The sequence below is a fragment of the Physella acuta genome, unplaced genomic scaffold (assembly GCF_028476545.2).
Source record: "Physella acuta isolate Inbredline_101_S28 unplaced genomic scaffold, ASM2847654v3 ptg000210l, whole genome shotgun sequence".
NCBI lineage: Eukaryota > Metazoa > Mollusca > Gastropoda > Physidae > Physella > Physella acuta.
This window is the reverse complement of record NW_026731729.1, coordinates 56,291-81,656: the sequence shown is the minus strand read 5'-3', so window position 1 is coordinate 81,656 and position 25,366 is coordinate 56,291. Positions and strand designations below refer to the sequence as shown.

Genomic DNA, 25,366 nt, shown 5'->3' with positions numbered 1-25,366 from the left:
TAAAAGATGCCCCTACCTACACAAGTATCAGATACTCTATTAATTGAAAGACTGCATACATTTATTCGGGGAATATCAATGACTACTACACCACTATCCTTCACCGATGCCCCTTTCTCCCTGAAGGTTGCACGACACGGACAGTACGATGACTATATCAGTGCCATGTTTTGATTGTATATACACATTTCGGTGAATTCGGCAAATTGTGATAATTTGATAATTCTGCCTAGGTAGACAAACCTTAGTAGACATTTAGCTTTCCTAAAAAAAAAAAAAAAAAAAAAAAAAAAAAATTAAAAGAAAATTAGAAAATTTAAAAAAAAAATCATTTTTTACCCCCTTTGGATGCCCCTTTGATGTGGCTGCCCGGGGCCTGGGCCCCCTCCGCCCCCCCCTCTGCACGCCACTGGTGGGTAGTGACCTAGATCTACGTCATATATTGATACCGGGTGTGGATGTGATGTTTTAGAATATCTGCTGCCGTTTAACTTCTCGCCATGTTTTTTTGTTTATAGGCCAACCCCTGTCTGTTTGTAGGCTACTAGCCTATAACACACATGGTGCGAAAATACTCAACTACACGTGGCCTTGGGTTGAATGAAGTAGTCGGAAAACTCAAATGCTGGCTCTTGGTGTTCTCCACTGAGAACATATGTATTTCATACCCTCTACACAAAAAATAGTATTATTTTATTGGCAGATAATTTTTATTATTGGCGGGCAATTTATGTGTTGACCAAGATAGGCTCAGGTTGGTTTATTACATTAAGGCTAAACCTAAGTAAGTATCTACCTGTCCTAGGGTTACATACATGGGCATTAGAAGAGTAACATGCATAAACAAAGACTATACAGACAAGTAAACAGCCCAAACAATTATGATCCATAACAGTGTTTCTTCCAGACAAAAACTATGTGCCATGTGACTGCATTGCAAAGGACAACTATACATACATACATAACAACATATTTACTACTCTTTAAATTATTTGACGTAAATGAATTAATTTTTTAAAAGAAATTTCTAATTCATTTAATGGATCAATTACCCCTCCCTCCTTAAGATTGCATATTATAGTCTATGTATCTGCAATGAGGGTCAGAGGGTGTAAAATAACAAGGAGTACCAGTGAATGCCTTTCATTGGCTGAAAGATGAAATACAAAATACATTTAACTAGGCTAGGCATCTATAGTACATGAAACTGGGAAACTGACAGAATAAGCTTTTTTAACCTAGAACTAACTTTTCCCTAACTTATCCTTATGGTACCCTTATCTCTAATTGTCTGGGGGACGGGAGGGTGGGAGAAGGCATAATGTCCTGTTTCCCAGGTTTATAAAGCTACAATTTATATAATTTGTGTGTGTATATATTTATAGTATGGTGTCAAGTCATTTACACAATGTGAATCAAGCAAATTTGATAAAACTCAAGTAAATATAAAATGAAACTAAGAAAAAATAAATTATCATTGTTAAATATTTTAATAAAGATGTATCATAAAGTTAAGCATTGGTTTGGAAAATATGCTGTAAGAGTTGTATAACAATTTAAAACATGCACAAACAATAAAATTTAAAGAAAAGAGTTTAAAAGTTTTGTAAGGTATTATTTTAAATATTCTTTTCACATTTACTTTACCAGTACAACAATTTAAACAAATTTAAACTGTGTTTAAAGATGTAATAAAAATAAATTAAAATTACTGATATGGAAAAACTAAATCAAATGGATGCATTCATCAGATCTTAGATGAAATATGTCATTCAAAGGTAATTAGTCATCTTTTATTATATTATAATTATATCAGTTTATTTAAGTTACTCTACATTTTTTTGCAATTTGATTCCATTCAATCTAATTAATTTTTAAAAATTTATAACCTATGTAAATTTTAAACAATTATTTGCACTTTACTGGGTAATGTACTATTTAACCTCAAAATACTAAACAGAACATAGTAACAACTATCAATACAGAGAAAATGATTCGGTGAACTAAATTAATTAAAAACTATATATTCCAGTCTTTTCATCTAGAGCATGTTAAATGCAAAACAACACTGCATACATTTTTGTAACAACAAATATTAATTAAAAGCATTAGAATTTTTAAAATATACATCTGATTAGTCTTTTTGTTAAATCAATTGTAGATTTTTATTAATCACATCTGTGGCCTTTGCTAACAAAAAATTAGACTCTACTAATTTGCACACAAAATAACTGAAAAATAAATGAGATGAAAGGCATGTTTTGAATTAAAATGTCATGTATTGTTAAAAAATATAATTCTTAATTCCTGTAACAAACAAAAAAGTCATGTAATGGACTTACTTTAATAAACACAAGCAAACAGATATTTTAAAAATAAGTGTATTCCACTTCACATATTGATTTACCAGGTGGTTCATAGACTAATTAGATAAAAACACATTTATTCTCAATAATCATCTTCACAACCAAACCAACAGAACAATCTCACCTAGGATCTACTAAGGCTAAAGATTTAATTATAAATGGGTAATTTCTGCCTATAAAAGTCCAGTTCATACATTCTAGTAAATAGTTTTACAATTTCCTATCAACAAGATTCATTTACAAAATCTTAAGGTATAGATATCAAATTTGCTTCACAAAAAATATCACAATACAGTACAAGTTGAGCAAAAATTAGAATAAAAAAAACAAGTAAATAATAAACATAAACTTTATATATGTAAATAAACTCAAATACCTATAAACGGCTATGTGATAGTGTAGTCTATTTTGTTTATTGTAGCTTATTAAATTTTCTTTTACAAGATAGGAAATCTAGCAACCATTTAACTTACAATTAGAATATGACAGCCAGTTATTCAAATTGTATAGATTCACTTTACTTTATAAAACATTGGCTAAATTATAGCAACACACATTTTAAAAACTCTCCAATAAAAATATGTAAAGAAAACCATTTACAAAAGCAATATGTTAATTCAAATTTGTGTAAAGGAAATTGCACGTATATTTAGCTACTAAATATAAATATATAATAAATTAGTCCATTTTCACTCTATTTTCAAGATGAAAAAATGCATAAATCAATCCAACACAAACACAAAGACTGTCTGCAATCATTCTAATCTGGTTCCAATAATGGACACCTTTCCTTGACCAGTAGTCAACATCAGAGTCCACTGTACAAACCATGAAAGCTATGACAACGGCTGCACACAATGACATATCACGCAAGAAATATCCTGAGAAAAAACTGAGGGCGCAGGCTGCTATGAGAACAGTGACAACATACCTTCCCCATTCACCTCCAATCATGTGACTTAAAACACCACTCCGAACCTGAAACAAAAACACATAACTTTATTTTTGTTTACTTATTTAAAACTTGGTTTCAGTTGTTTTTTTTTAAAAATAATTTTGATTGTTACAGGAACCTGAAACAAATTATTTTTTATTTTTAAAAATTTTAATCAGATGTGTGATGAATATACATATTCATCTGATTTTTTTTTGGCTCTCTAGCAAACCTAGTGATGAGATTACACTCCACCAAACTTGATTTGTGGAATTTGTTTTTATACCGCTGGCCATGTCAATCTAGCTTCTCCTTTTCAAAAGATCTCTCCCAGATGATTCTTGGCCTCTCCCTCTTCCCCCTGGTTTATCTGTCTGTATGGTTTCAGGCCTTTCTGAGTGTGCCCCCTCCATTCCCATTTTCTATCAAATATTTCCCTCTAGACTGTCGATTGCTAATTCTATCAGATGTATGTATCTTAAACTGTTCTTATCTCATGTTCAAGATATATCTAAATCAGTTTATTGAGCACTGAAGCTATGTGCTGGAGCTTGGGCCACTTTCCATGTTACTGTGCATATCACAAATAGCATGCTTTTACCTTGGTCATCAACAAGTGAAACTTGAAAAATTGATTTACAATATTTTATCATCATACTTAAAAACTATTGACAACAAAATCTTGTAAAATTCAGCTTTCAGGGATAAACAGGTAAAAAAATAAGCAACTTTGGATAAATATGATTTTTTTTTCAGATATGTATAGGGTAAAAGAATGAAACTAAACCTAGTTTTTTCACGTAAAGAAGCATATGTTATTTTGATTTGATATTTTTATTTTCTCACATGCACTTAATCTTATATTTCAACAAAAGAGACTAAATTATGCCCTACCTCATGAACATTGTTTATCAGATAGGTGAAGGCAAAAAGGTACAGCCCCATGATGATTTCTGCAAAACGCCTCAGTGGAACAGATTTACGCCTGTCAATGACATAGGCAAATAACAAGTATATCCCTATACAGCCAACTTGTCTTGTACACACTTGTAACTGTTTGAAAAATGAAAACTTTTTTATTATTTTGTTTATCTTGCACTTCCTCCACCTTTGTCAATAATGCCTCTGAACATGTCAAACGTAAGATGATATACTTTGATTTTTTATCAGTACTTTAAAAATAACAAAATAAAAATAATCATGCTAAAAATTAGATATTTAAATAATGATGCCCATAGAACAGAGACAGTGTGAACACGACCCTGTTCCCGTAGTTATGTGTCATAAGCCTCAGTGAGTACAACCATTAGTGTTGTGAATGGTATTTTAGTGTACTGAATGGTTATGAGAGTATGTGTGTAGTGGAATGTGTTATATTAATAAAAGATGTTGAATGTGACAAGGCAAGTAAGGATGTGACATGTGAGAAAATGATTTTGTTGTTAGGGGAAGGAGTTGAAGTCAGTCTTGGTCTTGTCGCGTGAGGGTGTGGAAGTCTTCGTCATGTTGTATTAGGTGTGGGTGTCTTTGTCTGCCATCTTTATGTTTATCTTTATGTATTAACCATTATTCTTATTATTTATTATCATTATTAGTATTGTAGAGTCTATTGTATTGTGCAATATGTCTTGTGTTGTCCTACATTATCCCCTAGACAGAAGAATCCAAAAGAAGCAGATTAACCTAAGCGGAAAAGATAAAGCTGTGTTTTATAATTTGTTTGAAGCTGTAAAATTAAACATGATATTAATTTAACATGTTTATAATTACTCAGAAAACTTATAATAAAATGTAAATAATAAAAAGTAAACTTACCCGCAGCCATTCTTTATAGTTTAATTTTTTGTTACTGTAAAATACATATGTAAAATAGCCTAGCTGTCCACAAAAAAAAAGTGCTGCTGCCTTTCTCTGAATGTTTGATGACATTAATAAAGCACAGCCAAGAAAACCAATAAGATTTGCATAAATGATCCTATGGTTTATAGGTGGTGCACTGAAATTGAAAGAAAAAAACAAAAAAATATATAGAGCAATCATTGGAAGATTCAATACACTAAAGAATTCCACTAATTTTAGTTAGGCCTCTCAAACAATACAAGAATTTTTAAAAATATAGATTACATTAACTAGATAGACTATAAAGTCATAAAAATGATGACTCCTTTGTAAGAGAAGCTAATTTAAAATAAAATAAAACCCAACTGGATTTTTTCGTCTGTAAAAAAAAAGTTTGGACAGAGTTATTTATACCTATATGCTAAATTGAATGTGTAGCATATACCATACTCAACGCACTGCTTTTAATTTTATTATTTATATCCACCTCGGTATAGGAGGTGCTTGAGTGTCGGTTACTGCTACTGGTTCAGTTTAATCATCCAATATCATGTGCCATCATGTCCCAACTGTAGGGTGCTCTTTAAAATTAATGTTGGGATCATAGTGCTCATGGGGGAGCCACAGGTGCTGCTGGACACTCCTGATTAAATTTTGTTAAGGATTATAGTAGCCCATTATATCCATAGTGTATGGCACTCTTGGGAACCTTTTTAATATCAGGTTAACTAGATCTAGATAACGTAGTATTAATGAATCAATAAACATTTCATAAATAAGAATTCTGTGAAATGTCAATCTTTGAGTTCTAGCACTTCTCAACACTTAGCTTCAGAAACATTACAAGAACCAACATTTTCTAAATTAATAATAACATTCTTACCATGCCATATAGTGACACAAATGCAAAGTTTATTACAAATTGTTAAGTATCTCGATCATTGTGCTGTTTTTGTCGGCTCTAGTCTAACTCTATACACTACCTATACAATGTGTATACTAGCAATCTTATTACTTACACCAGAATCAATATGTTTATGTAATATATGTAAAGTTTCACAATGGTATATGGTATATCAACCTAGCTGTGCAGTATCAAAATCATCCTATGGCAGTCACTATAGAACAGTGCCACATCCCTTATTGACTTCTTTTATTTCTAGTTATCTTTTTTCTAATTTTTATTTTACTTGCAGACTTCTATTATTGCCTATATCCTTCAGCACAAATGTGCAAAGTTTTATCATTATATCTTTAATAGCAACATTGGTATGCAAGTTTAAAGGCAATCACAACTCTCGAATTCAATTTACAATGAAACATAATCTGTTAAACACATAACTTTGAAAATTCGTATAAAAAACTACTTGGTCTAGAACAGGGGTCTCCAAACTACGGCCCGCTGGCCGAATGCTTTTTCCAAGTTACTTCAAAAATAAAATCTGGAATAACTTGGAAAGTGGCACCCCTGCTAGTTAGTTAAGCACAGAAGTACAAGGTAAAACTCCATTTTAGCGTATTTTATTCTCCGCTTCTTGTTTACCTCCAGTTGAGCGTATTTTATCATAACAACCGAAACACACCTAAACATTAGGAAAACACGATTTATTATTTGTATTGTATTTTTGTTTTAACAAATGAATAAAAAAAAGCAAAGAGATTGACTTTTTTTTTAGATTTTGATAATTTACTTTTGTTAAAAGTTGAGAAAAATCCAAATTCAGAATATTGAATGTGCAATGTCCAAGCGTCAGAATTTTCATGGCAATGGGTGAAATACGTAAAAACGTAACTCACAATTGGCTGCAAAGGCGGTTAAGTTTGTACTGTTACAAGTATCTCCCAGGCATGATACTATAAATAAACATTAATGAACTTACAATGACCCTAAAACTAAGGCCAACACAATTTCAAACAGCTATTGCCTGAGCTATGACGTATGCTGATAATTTAAGTCAATGTGAACTCACGGTGAAACCGCGACAGTGTAAGGCGTGTAAGGATTTTTCTAACGCTGACGATCACACGATAGTTAATTGGAATAATTGGACCAGTTTTAATGCTTTTTTATGGTTTTTTTTTACCTTTTCTAATAAAAAATAGCATTTATAAAAAAAAAATAGGTAGATCTGTGTTTTCCTAACGTTTTTGTGTGTTTTGGTTGTGTTTACAATAAAATACGCTCAACTGGAGGTGAACGTCAAGCGGGGAATAAAATACGCTAAAATCAAATGGAGTTTTACCGAAGTACAATAGGCCTAATCACCAATGCCAACAAACGCACACACAAAAAAATTCTGTATTTTTTTTATGAAAAACAAATATTTATCATTAATGATCAGAATTTTCGTTAAGTTATAGTGAGTTTAGTCAATCATATCATTTATCGATAACAGGTAGTTTCTCTTTAGCTAAGGTTAAATGAACGGATATTCTAATCCCGTTAGCAAATTAATGCTTGGGGCTCTTAACATTCTCTTGAAATACCTTTCGTTGGCTGCTCTTTCGGCGAATAGCATTAGCAATGTTAACGCATTTACAATGGGATACTTATGCAAGAAAAACTCAACAGCTTTAATTGCTATTTTTCTCTTGGAAGCCATTTTTTTCACAACTGTAAACCTCATTATTGAAGAGTGAGTGTGCCATGACCTATAATAATAATAAAAGTAAAAGGCCCTTTATCATTTTTAATTTTAATATTGTTTATTAGACCTATTATATTAGTAACTATTAGTATTAGGCATGGGTTTTTAGTGGTCCTAGAAAAATAAGGATAAAAAATCCCCAGTAAAAGTGTATGTTTACTACATAAAATCCATCTCGTTCGGGGGGGGGGGGGGGGCGGTAGACTCTCTTGGAAGAGATGCCTGGAAGAAACTCTGATCGGCTCCAGACAAATGAATCGAATGACCACTATTGGCATAAACGTAACTATTTTGTCCTACCCAATTTCCACACACAGTTCCTACCTCTACTACCACTATAAACTGTTTTAAATGCCTGAATTTCTGAATGAAAAATATTTAATGAACCAACATCAATTAATAAACAATCGAGCCCTTAACAGTTAAAATCGACCAATGTTAAAATGGGGTCGTCCATAATCAATGACGTCACACTCGTAGGGGGAGGGGGCGGGGTCCGTAATTTTGTGACGGTGTGTGATGAGGGGGGGGGGGTTCAGATGGTGGGACGTCACATTTTTGCATTAACAAAAAGTAATGTTAGAAAACGAATTTTAGCCGTTATTTCGCTTTTTAGAAAACAGTTTTAATAAATTGTAAGAGGAATTGATTCTTCTTCGTTCTTAATTTTCAATGTTGAAGGGATCGAGCCTTATCTGCCAGAGGGTTGGACGAGACTTTTTTTCGAATTTATCAACCGTGAGCTTTTGCCTACTCGAGGAATTGATTAAATTACTCTATTTTGAGATATTTTAGACAAGATTTTGGAAAAATATCGATGTTTTAAGAAAGATTCAACTGAAATTTTGAGGGGGGGGGGGGGGGGGTTGTAGGCAAAGGTGTGAAGTTATTTTAGGGGGGGGGGTCTGGCTTTTTGTGACGATGTGTGACGGAGGGGAAGGGGAGGTAATAATCGTCAAAAAAGCGCGACGTGATTTATGGATGACCCCAATGTTGACAATGTTTAATTTTCAACAGTGAAGATATGTTGTTTAAAAGCGAGCTTTGAAGTTTAGATGTATGATATACATGATGTTTACAGGATAACGGCATTTTGTTTTGATAACCTACAAGCATACTGTAGGTAAATGTACTGTTGTACAGCGTGGACCTCTCTCCCCACACACGGAGTTATAGCTGCCAACAACCGACTCATTTATGTAAGTCATATTACCCTTAAATTTAAAACATACTATTTCTTATACTAGATAAAATAATATAAAACTAAGGCCTGCCGAACAAGATATGCATACGTTGAATTATATAAGAGTGTTGACTAAGGTAGCTCTAAAAAGTATTGATGAAGGGGTCCCACTGGCAAGTGCCATATTCAATGAGGAAGTTTCACCAAGAGACTGGTTCTCTAGTGAAACCGTATTTACAAGGGCCCTTTTGTTGGAAACCAAAATGACGGGAGCCTATTTCGGGAGTCTATATAACGGGGTCCATTTGCTGCTTGCCCTTTTGATGGGGTTGGTTTGACGGGGCTGTTATGCCGGGGTCGTTAGTAGGCCTAAGTCATTGGCCGTTTTGTCAGTTTTGATGCAGCACGAAAAATTAAAAACAAATTTGTGCTTTTTTCCTTTATTTTTTTTTATTAAAACGTAGACTTAGATCCATATTTTGCATTTGACCGTGTAGGGCAAAGTAAAAACTAAAATTGTACCCGTAGGAATACGATAATCTTAAACAATAAATATTAAATAATATAAATTATATTATTATATTATAATAAATAATTAGGCCTAAACTTCTAAACTAATTAATAACTTTATTGAATCAATAAAAATTTAACCATCGAAGTGTCAAGATTCTAGATATATTTTATATTAATTATACTGGTGGCACATTTGATTTCAAATGATGAAACAAATAAAAAGACTTTTTGTCACCGTGGGAACCACACAGTTTGATTCACTGATCAAAGAGGTAGACTATAAAGAATGATTTAAAATGTACAATCTATTAATATATATTATATAGATCTAGGTGGTAGCAAACCATTCCCGGTATTCTCATGATATAGCGCCAGTTATTCGGTTATGTTTGTTGAGTTTTGTTAGAATTTTGAGTTTGATCAACATAATCTAGCTAGTGATACTAAGTGATACAGAAATAAAAACTACGAGCCGACCCGCTGCGTATCATACGCCGCTATTTAGTTGTTTTTTTTAGCGCAATTTCCATTCTGGAGAATTGCGTTTATTAACTCGTCATTTCTGGGAATGGATGGATGAATGAATGAATGTATGGATGAATGTGTGTCCGGGCTTTAAGTCGTATCTCCTCCTCAACGAAGCAATATCGATGACTAGTTCCAAAAGCAATTATGTTAAGCAAGTTACGAGAATGAGCATAGGCCATAAAAATTCCGGGTTTCTTTCATGTATTTCCCGGAAAAGCCAAAAAACCTCGAAAAAATTCAGTTTTTGACCCATATCTCGGCAACCAGACCACTTAGCGACTTGAAACATGTACCAATCGATTCCTGCCATAATTTAGAACAATATTGCCGAAGAAAGTTTTCAAAAATATCCTCTCGTTCGGTCACAAATTTTAAAATTACATAAACACCTACAAACCGATCGTTCTTCTAGCTTGAACGCACCCCGGCATTATACGTCAGAGCTATTTTTAGATAACATAAGGAAATTGCGCATAAATGTCACTAGACTTTTTTAATTAACTTGTTTTCTACTTTTCAGTAATTTATAATTTGTGAATTCGACAGTACCAATGCTGCCATTGAAAATATTTGCTTAAAAACACTACCCCCCCCACCCCCCCCCCCCCCCCCCCCACGTGAAAGCAGCCTCCTCTTAGTTACCTCTTCTAAGTTTAAAATCGTTTCAAACTAAATTATCTGCCCCTAATAGCCGTCACCAAACCCGTCTCTGATTGTAAAATATAAACAGAGTGAACACCGCTCACCAGATCATGTGGGGGGGGGGGGGGGTAGTGATAGAGAGGAAGAGAGGGGACTGCAAAGGCGCGCTTGCAGCTTGTTCTCTAACTGATCCCAGAAGAGAATTATATATATAGATTAAAAGCAAGGTTCAGAAAAATTAATAATGTCAAATGTAGCAATTGTTTTAACAAGCTTTTATTTGATTTGCAACATCTATTTGTTTGTGGCAAATCTTGTAACTCAGTTTTGACAGACTTTTATAAATTATAATGCAGTGATTTCATTCAAAGTTTCCAAATATCTTATTCTTCTAAGACAATGCATGATGTGATGAATAATTATTTTTAAAAAAATCTAATTAGACATTGGATTACTCATTAAAATTGAATTAAAAAGTTCTGAAACTAAAAGAAGATAACAAAATTAAATGCTAATGATCACTATATTCAATAACAGAAGGGGAGATAACTAGCTAGACACAATCCCCTGATGATCTGAGCTGTGGTTCATGCTAAATGTTGTTTGGTCACAGTGGTTACCTGAGTGTCCACTATGAAGAATGGGCAGACAACTGTACTTGGAATCTACTGGATGAGTTTTTAACTATATTCAAAAATAAAAGGGAGGCAATGATTTGCTAAACACTAGCAATGAAAATTATTAACTTTACATCATTAAACATGCAACTAAAATCAATCAATCCAAATCTGTAAATGCTCTTTATTAATTAATAAAAGATTGCACCAGATAAAATATGATTTACAGTACTTCCTGTATGTGTGGGATGTTGTGGCTGAATCTGTTATTTTTTTTTACTGCCAAACCATTTCAGAATCCTATTCCTCACTATCCCAATAGCAAAATGTCAAAAGACAAAATTATAATTTTAAAATATTAGGGTATAGGGGCCTATGTAACTTATAATTTTATATATGGGGCATATAGGTACATTTACAGATGCCTATAGTATTAGAACTGCGACTATTCTCTTCTTTCTTATGTCTTACTATTATATTATTAGATCTATTTTAAATTTATGTGCTGACTTGAACTAATCTTAACAAATTTGAAAATCCACTTTTTGTTTTATTTTAGGTTACATCTGTTCCTGTTTTGGATGTGTTAGCAAACCTTGGCTTCACTCATGTAAATTTGCAAATAGGAAGAGGAACATATGAGCCAACAGAAATTGCAGAAACAAATATTACACCATGTATAACCTACTATCGGTTCAAAGATTCCCTTGTGGATGACATTGCTGAAGCAGACCTTGTTATTTGCCATGCTGGTGCTGGAAGCATCATGGATTCTCTAGGGGCTAAGAAACATGTCTTAGTTGTGATAAATGAAGAGCTTATGGGAAACCACCAATCTGAGCTTGCTGCCAAATTGGCTAAAGATAATTATCTTTATTATTGTAGTGTTCCCTTACTATACAAATCTTTACCATCATATGACTTCAATTTACTTCAACCATTTCCACCTGGAGAACCACATAAATTTGCTGATTTTCTAGACAAAACTCTAGGTTTTGTCTAAAATAATATAATTATGAATTGTTCTTGTTACCTGTAGAAGTTAGTTTAAAGTAAGCCTTATTTTTGCAGTAATCTGTCCATCAATTTCAAATGTAAAAATCTAATTTGAATTAATACCTGTTTTTCAATTGATTTATATAAATCATTGAAGATTATTTGTGCTGTATGGCTGGTGTTACTATTACAAAATAAAGCTAGCTTCCACCTAGTAGTCTTGAATTTTATTTATGCTCACGTTAGCTAACCTATTAAAAACCTGTCTGATGAACAAGCACCACTTTTGGATTCCTGTAGTGTGTAGGATAATAGGGGTAGGATTAGGTGTAACAAGGGGTTGTGGACCAGGTGACATGGAGGTAAAAAAATTGTAAAATGTACAGAGAGAAAAGGTTTTTTTCCTATTCTTGTGTTGTTAACCAATACACTTGTATTAGATTTTTACAGCATAACAAACCACCCACAGCTTTAAAAGACTGAACAATAAGTTTTAAAATATTTATTATGTCTAATTTTATTCATCAAACATTTCAAAATTACTTACATCACATACATTTTTTTTACTCTTAAAAATACATTAAAACATCTGTTCCTTCAGTTACATCTTTGTTCCTCATCAAAACATTCATGATTTGTAAAGTTATTGAAGCAATAGGGCTCATTAAAAATATAAAATGAGTTTTTGAGATAGTTATTTCTGTCAAAATATTTCATACTCAAATACCAAATGAAAATCCAAACCTAGCACAACACTAATACACAATAAATATTGTTATAATTTATAATTAAATATAACATCAATGTCAGATATATTACAAATAAAATCAGGTAGTAGTCAATAAGTCATCATAAAATAACTGCAATGCGAGGTGTTCTTAGCTATGTTTTTCTTATGAACCTACTACTATTTATAATGTGGAATCAAGATGGGGTTAAAAGCCCCATACATAATTTTTACCATTTGTAATTGAACAAGTTGGGAAATCAACACAATTTAAGAGTACCCAAGTTATGAAAAGTATAGCTGTGCTGATGTGTGTATAAATCAAAATAATACTAGTAAAGGGTATGCTTTTATTTTAATAAATACTAGGGAATGGCAGGAACAATAAACAAGTAGGTTTTTCCTAAAATGAACATCTTTGAAGAACTAGTGTTGCATGAAAATAGGAAATTAATTAAATAAAAGCCTTTAAAATATATTTAAAAGCCTATACAATTCTATAATTGTAAAAAAAAATAATTATCTTTCTCCATTTAATACCATGCCATTTATTTCATGAAAACCATTTGAATTGTGTAAACCATTCATATGACCACTAAGTGGCTTCTTTACTATCTTAGTAATGTGATCATCTGAAACAGGTTGGAATGGCGAAGTTAGAAGAGCATGCTGAAGCTCTGATGGTATTACCTCTTGCTTATACTCTAATCCCATGTTATTAATGGGTGTTAAGCCTATGCAAGCACGGAAGATATTTTCAATACAAGCCCTTTGTTTAAAAAATGCATTTACAACAGGGGTACCTCTTGGAGCAAGGGGTGCTTTACACAGTATACTGAGTATGGACAATGCAGCATTAAATCTATGGAATTCAGTTTCATTTTCACGACGTATTTCAATTCTTTCACAAAGTTCAGCTATGATTGCGAGATCAAGAATAAGGGGTGAAGCCAAAAGAGAATCTTCACATGTGTTATGGATAGCAATAGTATTTCGACCTCCCATCATGATTTCGGAAACGTATTCATCCATAGCTCGTTTACTATCACCTACATAGGGCACATACTTGATGACAACGCAGTGATCTGGTTTTTCTCCAGGTTTATAAAGGATTGGATTTGACTTTACCATGTCATCAACAACATTTGTCTTTGATATCTGTAAAGGTTTTTGTATACACTCATTAGATAAAAAAATTTCAACTTTTAAAAATTGTAATTAATGTGTTTTGGGAAAATGAACTAAAAATCTTACCTCTTTAGATCTAAAAGTTTCAGGAGCTGAAAGGTTGGCTCCATCATTATTGCCCAAGTGATTGAAGCTGACAATTGATACAGGCTTTATGCCAGCACTGACCAGAAAATCAACCAATACAGACTTCATTTTTGTTTGCCCTGACTTAAAATCATCTCCACCAATATAAACCCTGTTCTTTTCAGCAAGCTCAACAACACCTTAAAAAGGAGAAAAAAATTTGATTGTAAGAAAATACACCAAGATGGAAAGAATGTTTTGTTATGTTTTCAAACACTACAAAAGTAATGTTTTAATTTAGAACTGGTATGCTAAAGTGAATTTTTTATGTTTAACATACAATTCATAATTATTTGTTTTAAATGAGCTATAAAACAAAAATACCATACTAATAAAATAATGAGAGATTAAAAAAATATATATTATTGTACCAGGCACAAATGTGTTTTGTGGAGATCCATTTATATAGGTAATGCCTTCTAATATTGAAGCAACAGCAAACAATGTGGAAGGTGATATTTCAGAATCTCCTCTTTTTATACTGTTTAAAAGGTTTTCTGCTGTGTCATTCAAACCTTCTCTTACTTCAGCAAATCTTTCGGTATTTGCAGTCCATAAAACGATGACCTAAATAGAAAAAGTTGTCTATACAAATTAAAAGCTTTAACAATTACTGAATTAGGATTGATGGTCCTTCATATTAGGGGTTAAACACAATACCATTACCAGCAACCTTATTTCTTAAAAACTATGTAACAGAAATGCAAACAGAGAGATAAGTTACCTTGTCTAAATTTTTCTTCTTTTTAAAATCTTGTATGTCAGCTCTGATTTGATTTACTACATCTTCCAAAGTACCTGTTAACAAATTATCTGCTCTATCTTTTTGATTAGCTGCTATAAAATCTGGGATGTAAATTGATGGACGTGGTTTCAGTTTTGACATGTAGGGGTAAAGCTGAGTTTGTAAGTTGTAGTCTAAGACCATGGCGCGCTTCATAGCATCTCCCAGATTCATAGATGATATGTCCCAACCTTAAAAAAAATGCATGGTGGTAAATTTTAAATATAATTTTAATTAAATTACAAATCAATTTTCAAGTTAAATTTTTTTATACTTTTAATACTTTTAACTTAAAATTTTCAGTTTTTTTTTTTTAAATTTGATCCTTACATCATAAACACTAAACTTACCATCAAATTGTATACTGTTTGCATCAACCATAGGCAACAATGATTTAAGGGGTACAAAAATTTCTCCTTCTGGCCCCTGACCCAAAGAAACTGTAGTTGCTTGTGTTAATGAGCCTAAGTAATCAGCATACCTCACCCCTTCTTTTGTGTTCCATGAAAGGCCCATACTATTAGCTAAAACTGCAGCAGTTACAGTTGTTCCATTGTTACCTCCCCATCCAACAAGCATGACTCCTAGCTTAGGAACTGTCCTTTGCGTTTTGAATATATACTTTGTGCTCTCTGGACAAGCAATCAAAACTGAGCCTTCTTTTTTAACTTTGGTTGTTTGATATTCATAGGTGGATTCAATATGAGTATCTGTATACTTTACATTAGGGCTATCCACTTTGATAGTTAAGTTTTCCATTTTAATATCCTGAAATAATTACATTTAAAAAATGCTTAGAAAATAAATCTGCATTCTTGTATTTATGAAATATATTTAAATCACACCTAGGTTTAAATATGCTAATGAGCGAGTAGTGATAGTTACAAATATTCTTTAACAGGTTTTTTAAAAATAAGGTCCCCTGTGACTAAGAAATATTTAGGCATGTAGTAGCACAAGCATGATAAAATACTCTTTTATCGATTTAACGTGAAATGTAGGATGCCTTCAGCTAATTAAATATCAAATGCTTTTACATTTTATTACTCGCTTTTTTTTCTTTGAACAACATTCCTGAACTTAAAATTACACTTACTTTAGAGAATTTGTTATTGAAGTTTTAACAGATTTAGCTTACCTTTTAAATTACTGTAATATAATTATCCAACTTGGCCTGACTCAGAGATTTGTGAGTTGACTTGTGAGCAATCTTACAAGACGTTAATACCACTAGAATTTAAAAAAAAGCAATTAACAGGTTAAAATTTAAAAGATTTGTCATGTGATTATTGATAAAATAAGCTTCTGAAAATATACTGAGTATCTATTAGTTTTAAAGTCTAAAATACAATTGACATATACTCATATAGATTTTGATTGGAGTCACAAATATAAAGCAAAACTGAAAACGTTTTATTTCTTTATACTTATACTTACTACATTGCTATTATTATTATGGTGTATTATTTTTTATACCTTTAGTTCAGAGTGTTAGGATTATACTTCAAGTACATGCCTATAGCATAAAGATTGCTGAGATTGTTGATGACCTTACTTTTGCTTTTCTATAAACCAAGTAATATGAAGAACATATTTGGGGTCATTATGAGTTCACATTAGCTTCTTATTTATAGGCTCTCATGTGAGATTAGATTTGTGAAAAACTTGGCTTTGCAGATGTAGCCTACATTTCTTTTATAAAAGGGCAATAATTAACAACAGGCCAACTTTTTTGTGAAAATATCATTAAATAAGTAGGCCAATTGAAAAATAGGTGAAAAATTTTGGATCGATATAAAATTCAATTAATTAAAAACTTAAGGAGAGAAAAAATAAAGTAGGCCTACATTTTTACATAACATAATAAAATTGACAAATTTCAGGTGCTGTATAAATTGGAATTGGAACATCGAATTCATGGGGGGGGGGGGGGGGGGGGGGGGGGTAGTGTGGCTAAATTATAACAAATTTTAACAATACATACGAGCTGACCCGGGACGTTGCATAGGCCGCTATTTAGTTGTTTTATTTTCTACTTTTCAGTAATTCATAACTTGTGAATTTGAGACTACCAAAGCTGCGACTGAGCTTGTGAAGGACGATTATCCTCACACCCCCCCCCCTCCCCCAGTGAAAGCAGCCGTCTGTGCCGACAGTTTACCGACAATGAAAAGATCAAGCAGAACTTGTTATTACCTCCCCTTAGTTTCAAATTGTTTAAAAACTAAATTATCTGCCCCTAATAGCATTCACTAATTCGACACGGCTCTACAATTGTGAACATTTGGTGTGAACAACAGCTCACTAGACAGGTGGAGGCAGTAGCAATATGCCATTCGGAGTGCTAACATGGTGTCCTGCATGGTCCCTCAATAAAGTGAATTATATATATAGATGTAGGCCTACCAAGTGTTTAAAAACTGCTTTGCATCAAAATTCATGTAAACCATCGGCTTGTTGCAATTTTAAATTTAGTTCCATAAAATTTTCAGATATCAGCGCAACTTGAATTTACCCCACAAGCCTACTATTCGGACAGGGATAAAGTGCAAGACAGAAATGTCACATGACCGGCTATTTTTGCACCCTTCTCACAATTTCACATCTCACCTTTTACCAAGACCTTTTTGGACCTAGACTAATTAATTACATAATTAGGCCTATTAGCCTAACTATTAACTTTTTAAATAAATTCTAGACAGATTTTACTAAAAGTCAAAAGTTATCTTCCCTTTGACTTTGACACTTTGTTGACTTAGATTTATTTGTATTCTACCTTACTGTCTAATTCAGTGCAGTGATGATAGATAATATCATAATAGTCTCAAATAGTCTACATTCTAGATTTAGCTTGATCTAGATTCTAGATCTAGATTCTAAATAAAAATTTAGAAACTAGATCTAGATCTAGATTTCTAGTTGCTAGACGACGATGATTAAAAATAGTTGGATAATGGATGGATCATGGTCCAACCAACCAATGGATATTCGAGTGCCTAATGATTGATTATTATTAAATTAATTAATAATTAGATCTAGATCTAAATCTAGAATTCTAGATCTTATGGATTCTAATAATCCTATAATCTAGATAGAACTATAAGATTCTAGATCTAGATTAGAAAAATCTAAGATATAGATTCTAACTGTAGGCCTATCTGATCTGCTTGGCTGGAGAAAGTACACGACGACCATTTCGTCACTTCCAAATAATAGTCTAATTTATTTATCAAAAATGTATTTATTGCATTTATTATAATAAAATGATGACATTGTCGTAGAGAGAAATGAGAGAATTTGATGTCTAAAAATAATTTACTAAAATGATAATAAATGTGACGAAAAATACGTAAAAACATCAACATTCAACACATCGTCTAGCTAGATTTACCGGCATTCAGATTTCATCTGCAACACAAATAATCATGCCACACATTGACCAATAGAATTGCGTTAAAAGTCGCATGATTAGCCTAGGCCAATTTGTGTAGACGAAACGAGTAGGCCTATCCAATATAATTTTTATTTTATTTGATGCTTTAAAATTAAATGAAAGTCATTTGATTATGACTAATAATAAAAGCTGTATTAAAATGCGTGGAATCCAATATACACATGGAATAGGGTTAAGATTAACGAAAAATGAAAAGCGCATTTTTAAATTAAGTGCAAATAGCCCACATGCTATTCACACAACTACAAATAACCATAGATAGTAATTGGGCTTGTAAGTTGTTAAAGTAGCTTACCAAGTTCTCGCTCCGGTAGTTGCCAGCTGGCGTTTTTTTCTTTTTTCAAACCAAATGTGAATATTTTTTATTTTTATTTTTTTTAAGTTATGAAATCTACTTTCGTTTTTGGAATAAAAAAAACTCCGACAATAAGTTGTTTTAAGTAAATTAAGTTTAAAATAACACACACACACACAAATATATTATATTTTATATAGATCTAGATAGATCTAGAATACAACCTGTATAATAATAATACAACTATAATCTATATAAAATATGATATTTATAGGCCTAAAAGATTTCAATCGTAAATCTGAAATCAAGCCTAATTTAATTAATAAATATATATAGCCTAGATCTAGAGTCTAGATTTCTAGATCTAGAATTCTATATCTAGATCTATGACTTTAAAAAAACCCTCTTGAAAATTCCGACTTAGACAGTAACATACGACATACAGGATTTATTTTTAATTTATAGACTCAAGAGTAGTCTAGAGATCTAGATTCTAGATCTAGTTTCTTTTATTTTACAGTGTAGTTGAGTGGAATTAATTACTAAATTACTAAATAGGCTATTTACTTTAAGACAGGTAGACTAGAATATGTTCAATATCAATTTATATATAGAATCTAGATTATTCTAGATCTAGCGAAGTTTAGTGTAGTCTTGTTGTAGAACTTAAGAACTAAATCTAGAGTGTAGGCAACTGTAGTAATTTAGATCTAGAATCTAGTACTGTGTGACGTCATTTTAGGGGGTGGGGGTCTGGCTTTTTGTGACGATGTGTAGGGGGAGGGGGGGGGGGGGGGGAGGTAAAAATCGTCAAAAAAATGCGTGACGTCATTTATAGATGACCCCCATGGAGAAGATCCACACAGAAACAGTTTAAGGAAATGGGCCTAACATTCAAACAGGTAGAGGTACCAACATGATGTTAGAGATTATGTAGATATACATATATATATATAGGGGGAGGGGTAGAGAGAGAGAGGGTTCATCTGTAAATTGCATCACACATTTTATGATGATTTTTACCCCCCCCCCCCCCCCTCATAAAGGAGGGCAGTAAAAAGAAGAATGTATGATAGCTGGGTAATCCTAATTTATATAATCAGATTATTGTGGTAAATAAAAGTCAACATATCTAGCCTAACAAAATGCCATGAATTTAAAATATATATTATGACTTAGAGAAAGTTTGGTGAAATGGAAATATCTGCAAATTTGATTTATTGATGATGTGTAACTTGTTTATATTATTCCTTTGGAGCTGATATTAATAAAAAGTTAATGAAATTATAGAGTTTTATCCAATTGATGTTTCTAAAGCCTTGCATGAACTTAATTTAAATATATTTAGCTGCCCAGGCAAAGAACCCAATGAATTTTCCAGAATTGGCTTGTCGTTTGACCGATGGTAACAAAGAGAATCACCCAGGATCTTCGCTAATAAGAAAATCTGAAGACGTACCTTATTCTTCTATACCTAAATGTGATTTGTCTAATGAAAATATTTATTCAGTGACAATTGCTAAAGATATTTTACCATTATTTCAAACATCATCTTCTGAAATGTTGTTTTCTATCTCTAAACCTTCCACAATTTCTTCAAGTTTCAAGAGATATTTTAACATCATTGCCTACTTCCCACAGTTCTTATGTTCAAAATTAGCAATTTTCTGAGAAACAAAGTAATAATAAATTTGTACCCAGTGTTTTAGTTTCAGCTCCATTAAAATTTAATAAACCAATCAATTTCAAAATTAAATGTTTCTTATCCCATATGAAAGTAGTCTGTTTTATTTAAGAAAAATCACCTTTAAAACAATTTAATGTTTGGATGTCAATAAATTGTTGACATGGACTGGTTTGCGGGTAAGCTTTTATACTTAGTGTACAATAAAGATTCAGTTTTGATGTCAATATAGTTGCTTCTGAAAGAATTAAACTATAAACAATAGCATTTATATTAATATCTCAATGGCAGTTCAGTATACTTTCATCTTTGTTTTCAAATAACAAAACAGAACTACAGTTTTAAAATTGAAAAAAAAAATGAAAAGAATTTCATAAATGGATGGTTTTTTAATTACTTAAAACAGAAGATGCATCAATACAGCATTACAATGTATATGATTAATATTTCTTTTCATGGACAATCATCATTTAAATTCTTCATTAAAAGTTAAATTCAGCTTCCTTGTGTCTAAAAATCCACATCCATGCTGTTCCATTTACCTGGAAATTAAATAAATAATATTTTTAACAACTTTCTGTAATATGAAAAAATTAATCATTGATTAAAACAGACAGCCAATATAGCAGTTGAATTAAAATTCACCTGTTTCTGTAACATTTGCATGTAAAATTAGAGTGTTCAGAGGTATATACCCAGCCACCTTTAATTTCCCTATCTTGAGCCAGGTACTCATGAGAGCTGGTACTCATGAGACTTAGGACATCATACTAGCACTAAAGGCAGGGATCTGAACTCTTATCTTTTAGGATAGAAATGTAAAAGCTACTGTCTGACAGTCCCACTATCAAGCCATACATATTAATACTTACAGTAAATAATCTTAGTAGCAACATATTCTTTAAGAATTAGAAAACTGAATCGGTTTCAAACTTGGGCTTAAGCTGAAAAATGGCTTATTATAAAATAAAATTCAGCTCACTTTTAGTTCAAGATCAGCACCAATAGCCACAGTAAAGTGTGAGAAAATTGCTTGCCAAGTACCTAGAGAATTTAAATATAATAAATTATTAAGTTTATCCATATATTATATTAAAATAATTATTTAACTAATATGTGATATTAATATATATATATATATATATATATATATATATATATATATATATATATATATATATATATATATATATATATATATATATATATATATATATATATATATATATATATATATATATATATATATATATATATATATATATATATTTATTTATTTATTTATTTATTTATATTTATAAAAGGTTTAATTTATTGTAAAGGTTCAGTTTTCTATCTACTTAGCTTGTCTTAAAAACTAAAATATCTGGTTTACAGTTAACCATATCTTAACTATTACAAAACTATTAGTTTCATTTTCATTACTTGTAACTAAAAATTGTAGTCAATAGATCTAAAACTTAATTCTATTAACAGCTAACTGTAACCATACTGACTCTGACCAATTTATTAATTTTTGTACCCTGTAATTCATTAATAATTAGGCTTATACTAAAAGGCCGAAAGTTATCAATTGTAGATTTTATAGTCCCTGGTCTAGACTAACAAGACTAGCCTACAAGTCTAATAGTACTAATACACATGATCTAGTTTATAAGTTTACTACTAGGCAACTTGCTAGAAGACTAGTACTTAACCAAACTTTAACTTGCTAAAAATAAAAGGGCCTAATACAATAGTAGATGGCCTAGTAATACTTTTTTTTTACTGTGCTACTTACACTGCTTTTGGTACTATTACTATGACTAACTAACTAACTACTAACTAAACTCTATTGTAGCTTGATGGAGATCTATCATCTTGCTCTTCTAGTAGTCTACACTACTTACTACTTAGAAAAGTAGTAGCACTACTGTAACAATTTCAAACTAAATTTAATCTATATATTACTAGATCTACTCATTGCAACACTGTAGTCTGATAAGTCTGTAAGCCCTAAATGTATCTAGACCTAGATTCTTGTCTAATTTAGTTTCAGTCTAGTTATTAGTACCTACACTCTACAATAGTCTACAGTACTCTACACTACACTCTACTACTACTCTAATCACTCTACTGGCTACTGATCTAGATCTAGTAAATAGCTAGAGTAGATCTAGTCTAGATTCTAGATATAAAAAAATTGATTTAAAATTAAAAACAGGTTAGCCTTACTAGATCTAGCTCTTACTAAACTTAACTTAATAACTAGGGTAGGTTTTACCTAAACTAGATCTAATCTAGATCTAGAATCTATCTAGATCTACTAGATTCTCTAGATCTAGATTTTAGATCTAGGGCCTACCATACTACCATCTGCAACTAGAATCTAGATCTATTCTACTATCTCTATCTAGATCTAGTAATACTATCTATCTAGCCATCTATCTACAAGCTACTTCTAATATAAGTAAATAACTAATAGGCCTACTTCTAAAATATTAAACAGTAATCACTGAGTAATCAGTACTAGATTTAGATCTAGAGTCTAGTTCAGTAATCTAGCTAGATCTAGATCTATTAACATTAACATTGTTGTCTAAGTTCTAGATATCTAGATCTAATATCTAGAATCTAGATTCGATTAATAAGTAAGTCGTAGGCTGAGTGAGGCTGGAAGTCATCCTCATTTTCCTGTTGTTTTAGTTTTTACCGTCATCCTTTTCTTAATATTTTTAATATTTTATCTAGATCACTAAAATACTAGACTCTAGATCTAGAATCTAGATCTAATATATTCTAATTCATGAACTTATACTCTTAGAACTAGATTAAAGCAATGTAGATCTTAGTTGGTAGATTCTAGAATCTAGATCTAGACCTAGGTCTGGCCTGGTCTGGGAATCTTAAGTCTCGTAGCAAAGACTGAGTAGAGTCAGAGTAATGTCCCCTAGCCTTGGACAAACTATCAACAAAAGAAATAAAATCAATATACTTACCGCCACAAAACTTTTATATTCAAAAATGCATACACATGTGTTTGTTCCCATCCATATGAACAAAACAGCGTTGAAAGTTTTTACAGTTGTTGCATTTCTGGAACGTTTGATGATTTTGAAATCTTGAAGCGGGACCTACTAACAAACAGCCGCCATGTTTTTTGTTATCAATGGGAAACCCCGTTCAAAACAATTGATTTAGTTCGAAAACTTTTATCTCTCCCTGGCTAACCAGACACGAATTAACGCGAGAAAGAACGATAAACTTACAAGTTCTATAGGGCTGGTAAGTAGGTCACCAACCAGTTCTACGGCTCAATACAATTTGCAAGAGCCATAGAACTGGTTGGTGACCTACTTACCAGCCCTATAGTACTGGATAGGCCTAGGCGTAAGTAGACTAGACTAGATAGGCCTTCGCAATTCGCTAATAATTAACATTAATATAGATGTAGTCTAGATCTAGTTTTGGCGTAAGAGATGTGTACGCAGGTAGTTGTTTTTTTTTTTGGAGGGGGGGGGGGGCTGAGGCGTAGCTAAGGGGGCGGGGAGGGCGGCCGCCCCGGGCGCCGACCCTAGAGGGGCGCCAAAAGGGGTAGAAAAAATATTTAAAAGCTCATTTTATGCTGCAGTTTTGAATTATTAACAGTCAAAGTTAAGAAATTTAACGGCTAACTGTAAAACCCTTAAGAAACAGTGACCGGGAAAAAAAAACGCTTTCCAGCTTCCTAGGGGGGAAGGGTGCTTTTTCGAAGACTAAAAGCAGAAAAAATTACATTGGATTAGTGAGTTCATAAACTCTACCACTTATAAAAGAAACCAATTGTACTAAAGTGTATTGTACGATTGAGTGACATTAAACTACCACTAACTTTGTCAAGATGGTGGGGGGGGGGGGGGGAAGAAACCAATTTTACTAACGCTTAATGCACAATTTCACTAGCCAGTTTTGTTAAGAAATGACGCGACTATAGTATTTTGTACGATTCCTGCGATTCTCTCAACTTCAACGTGAGAGATCAGATACTTTTACTTAATTGCATTACATCTTACCTGGATCACTGCATTAAAGAGAAATAAATATCACGGATTCTTGTATTGCTATCCTATCAGTAAAATATAAGACTGTCGGGGCGGGTGGGTGGAAGGCGACACTCTTTGCAAAAAATTTTTAGAGAGAAGAAAGTAAGTATATTGTACCGAATAGATCTTGTTTTTATTGCTTTTTTTTATCACACTTTGTTACTTTGTTCCACCTAGCATAATTTAAAACTGTAATACACTATTATCTAAATTGTTCTAACAACACGACCAAAAAGTAGACCTGCACTTTCTACAAAGTACACTTTAAAGCAGTGGTTCTTAACTTTTTGGAGGTACCAAACCCAACAGTTTCATATGCGCATTCACAGAACCCTTCTTAATAGTTGTATCGTCCACCCTGAAAAAATCCGATCGTGAATCATATGAGTCGGCTATGTGTTTTGACCTACACCGAACCCCTGAGACTGACTTACCGAACCTCTTGGGTTCGATGGAACTCACTTTTCTAAACTCTTTGATTTTCTTCTTTTTATTCGTTTCGGCTTCCTAAGGAACATAGGCGTAGGAAACACTTCGTTTGACCTTAATCTAACAAACTTATAATCCAACTATGTAATATGTCATTACAGAGACTGTTCCAAAGATAGAACATAAAAAGACTGTCCTAAACGAATTAGCACCTGCTACAAACTGCCCTCTAAACTCAGATGAGGTTTATTTTTTTCTGACATTAATAATAATTTTTTAAAGGACAATGCATCTTAAGGGGAATTTAATTGGTGTCGAGTAAAGCTTTAGGGAACGACAATCATACATCGTA

The 25,366-nt window shown here is 32.3% G+C and overlaps 3 protein-coding genes and 1 long non-coding RNA gene across 5 annotated transcripts; 1 reads left to right on the top strand and 3 right to left on the bottom strand.

The window, feature by feature from the left end:
- Positions 1-1,366: 1,366 nt before the first annotated feature.
- On the bottom strand, positions 1,367-7,766 carry LOC131937435 (transmembrane protein 101). The gene is made up of 4 exons (XM_059294866.1): positions 7,627-7,766; positions 5,116-5,296; positions 4,195-4,353; positions 1,367-3,344 (listed from the first exon to the last, which is right to left on the bottom strand). The coding sequence occupies exons 1-4, from the start codon at positions 7,764-7,766 to the stop codon at positions 3,045-3,047; spliced, it is 780 nt and encodes a 259-aa protein (XP_059150849.1). The 3' UTR covers positions 1,367-3,044.
- A 1,707-nt stretch (positions 7,767-9,473) lies between these two features.
- Positions 9,474-12,479, top strand: LOC131937434 (UDP-N-acetylglucosamine transferase subunit ALG13 homolog). The gene is made up of 2 exons (XM_059294865.1): positions 9,474-9,755; positions 11,830-12,479. The coding sequence occupies exons 1-2, from the start codon at positions 9,687-9,689 to the stop codon at positions 12,271-12,273; spliced, it is 513 nt and encodes a 170-aa protein (XP_059150848.1). The 5' UTR covers positions 9,474-9,686; the 3' UTR covers positions 12,274-12,479.
- A 302-nt stretch (positions 12,480-12,781) lies between these two features.
- LOC131937433 (inositol-3-phosphate synthase 1-A) lies at positions 12,782-18,597 on the bottom strand. 2 transcript variants are annotated; one of them, XM_059294863.1, is made up of 7 exons: positions 18,483-18,597; positions 16,230-16,321; positions 15,442-15,859; positions 15,032-15,282; positions 14,679-14,874; positions 14,248-14,447; positions 12,782-14,151 (listed from the first exon to the last, which is right to left on the bottom strand). In XM_059294863.1, exons 3-7 carry the CDS (start codon positions 15,848-15,850, stop codon positions 13,513-13,515), a joined length of 1,695 nt encoding a protein of 564 aa, XP_059150846.1. In that variant the 5' UTR covers positions 15,851-15,859; positions 16,230-16,321; positions 18,483-18,597; the 3' UTR covers positions 12,782-13,512. The 2 variants fall into 2 exon arrangements, with proteins under 2 accessions (XP_059150846.1, XP_059150847.1); XM_059294864.1 differs by lacking the exon at positions 18,483-18,597 and adding an exon at positions 18,411-18,429.
- A 2,306-nt stretch (positions 18,598-20,903) lies between these two features.
- LOC131937427 (uncharacterized) lies at positions 20,904-23,645 on the bottom strand. The gene is made up of 3 exons (XR_009386223.1): positions 23,503-23,645; positions 21,507-21,568; positions 20,904-21,066 (listed from the first exon to the last, which is right to left on the bottom strand). It is a non-coding gene; the product is annotated as an uncharacterized LOC131937427 (long non-coding RNA).
- Positions 23,646-25,366: the final 1,721 nt, after the last annotated feature.

Coding starts and splice junctions, on each gene's coding strand:
- LOC131937434 (XM_059294865.1), top strand. CDS start 9,687: ATGATGAAACAAATAAAAAGACTTTTTGTCACCGTGGGAACCACACAG. Junction 9,756..11,829: donor TTGATTCACTGATCAAAGAG/GTAGACTATAAA, acceptor GTTTTATTTTAG/GTTACATCTGTTCCTGTTTT.
- LOC131937435 (XM_059294866.1), bottom strand. CDS start 7,766: ATGAGGTTTACAGTTGTGAAAAAAATGGCTTCCAAGAGAAAAATAGCA. Junction 4,354..5,115: donor ACTATAAAGAATGGCTGCGG/GTAAGTTTACTT, acceptor TTTTTCAAACAG/TTACAAGTGTGTACAAGACA. Junction 3,345..4,194: donor TGATAAACAATGTTCATGAG/GTAGGGCATAAT, acceptor TTTTTGTTTCAG/GTTCGGAGTGGTGTTTTAAG.
- LOC131937433 (XM_059294863.1), bottom strand. CDS start 15,850: ATGGAAAACTTAACTATCAAAGTGGATAGCCCTAATGTAAAGTATACA. Junction 14,875..15,031: donor AGAAGAAAAATTTAGACAAG/GTAACTTATCTC, acceptor TTTTCTATTTAG/GTCATCGTTTTATGGACTGC. Junction 14,152..14,247: donor AAACTTTTAGATCTAAAGAG/GTAAGATTTTTA, acceptor AAACCTTTACAG/ATATCAAAGACAAATGTTGT.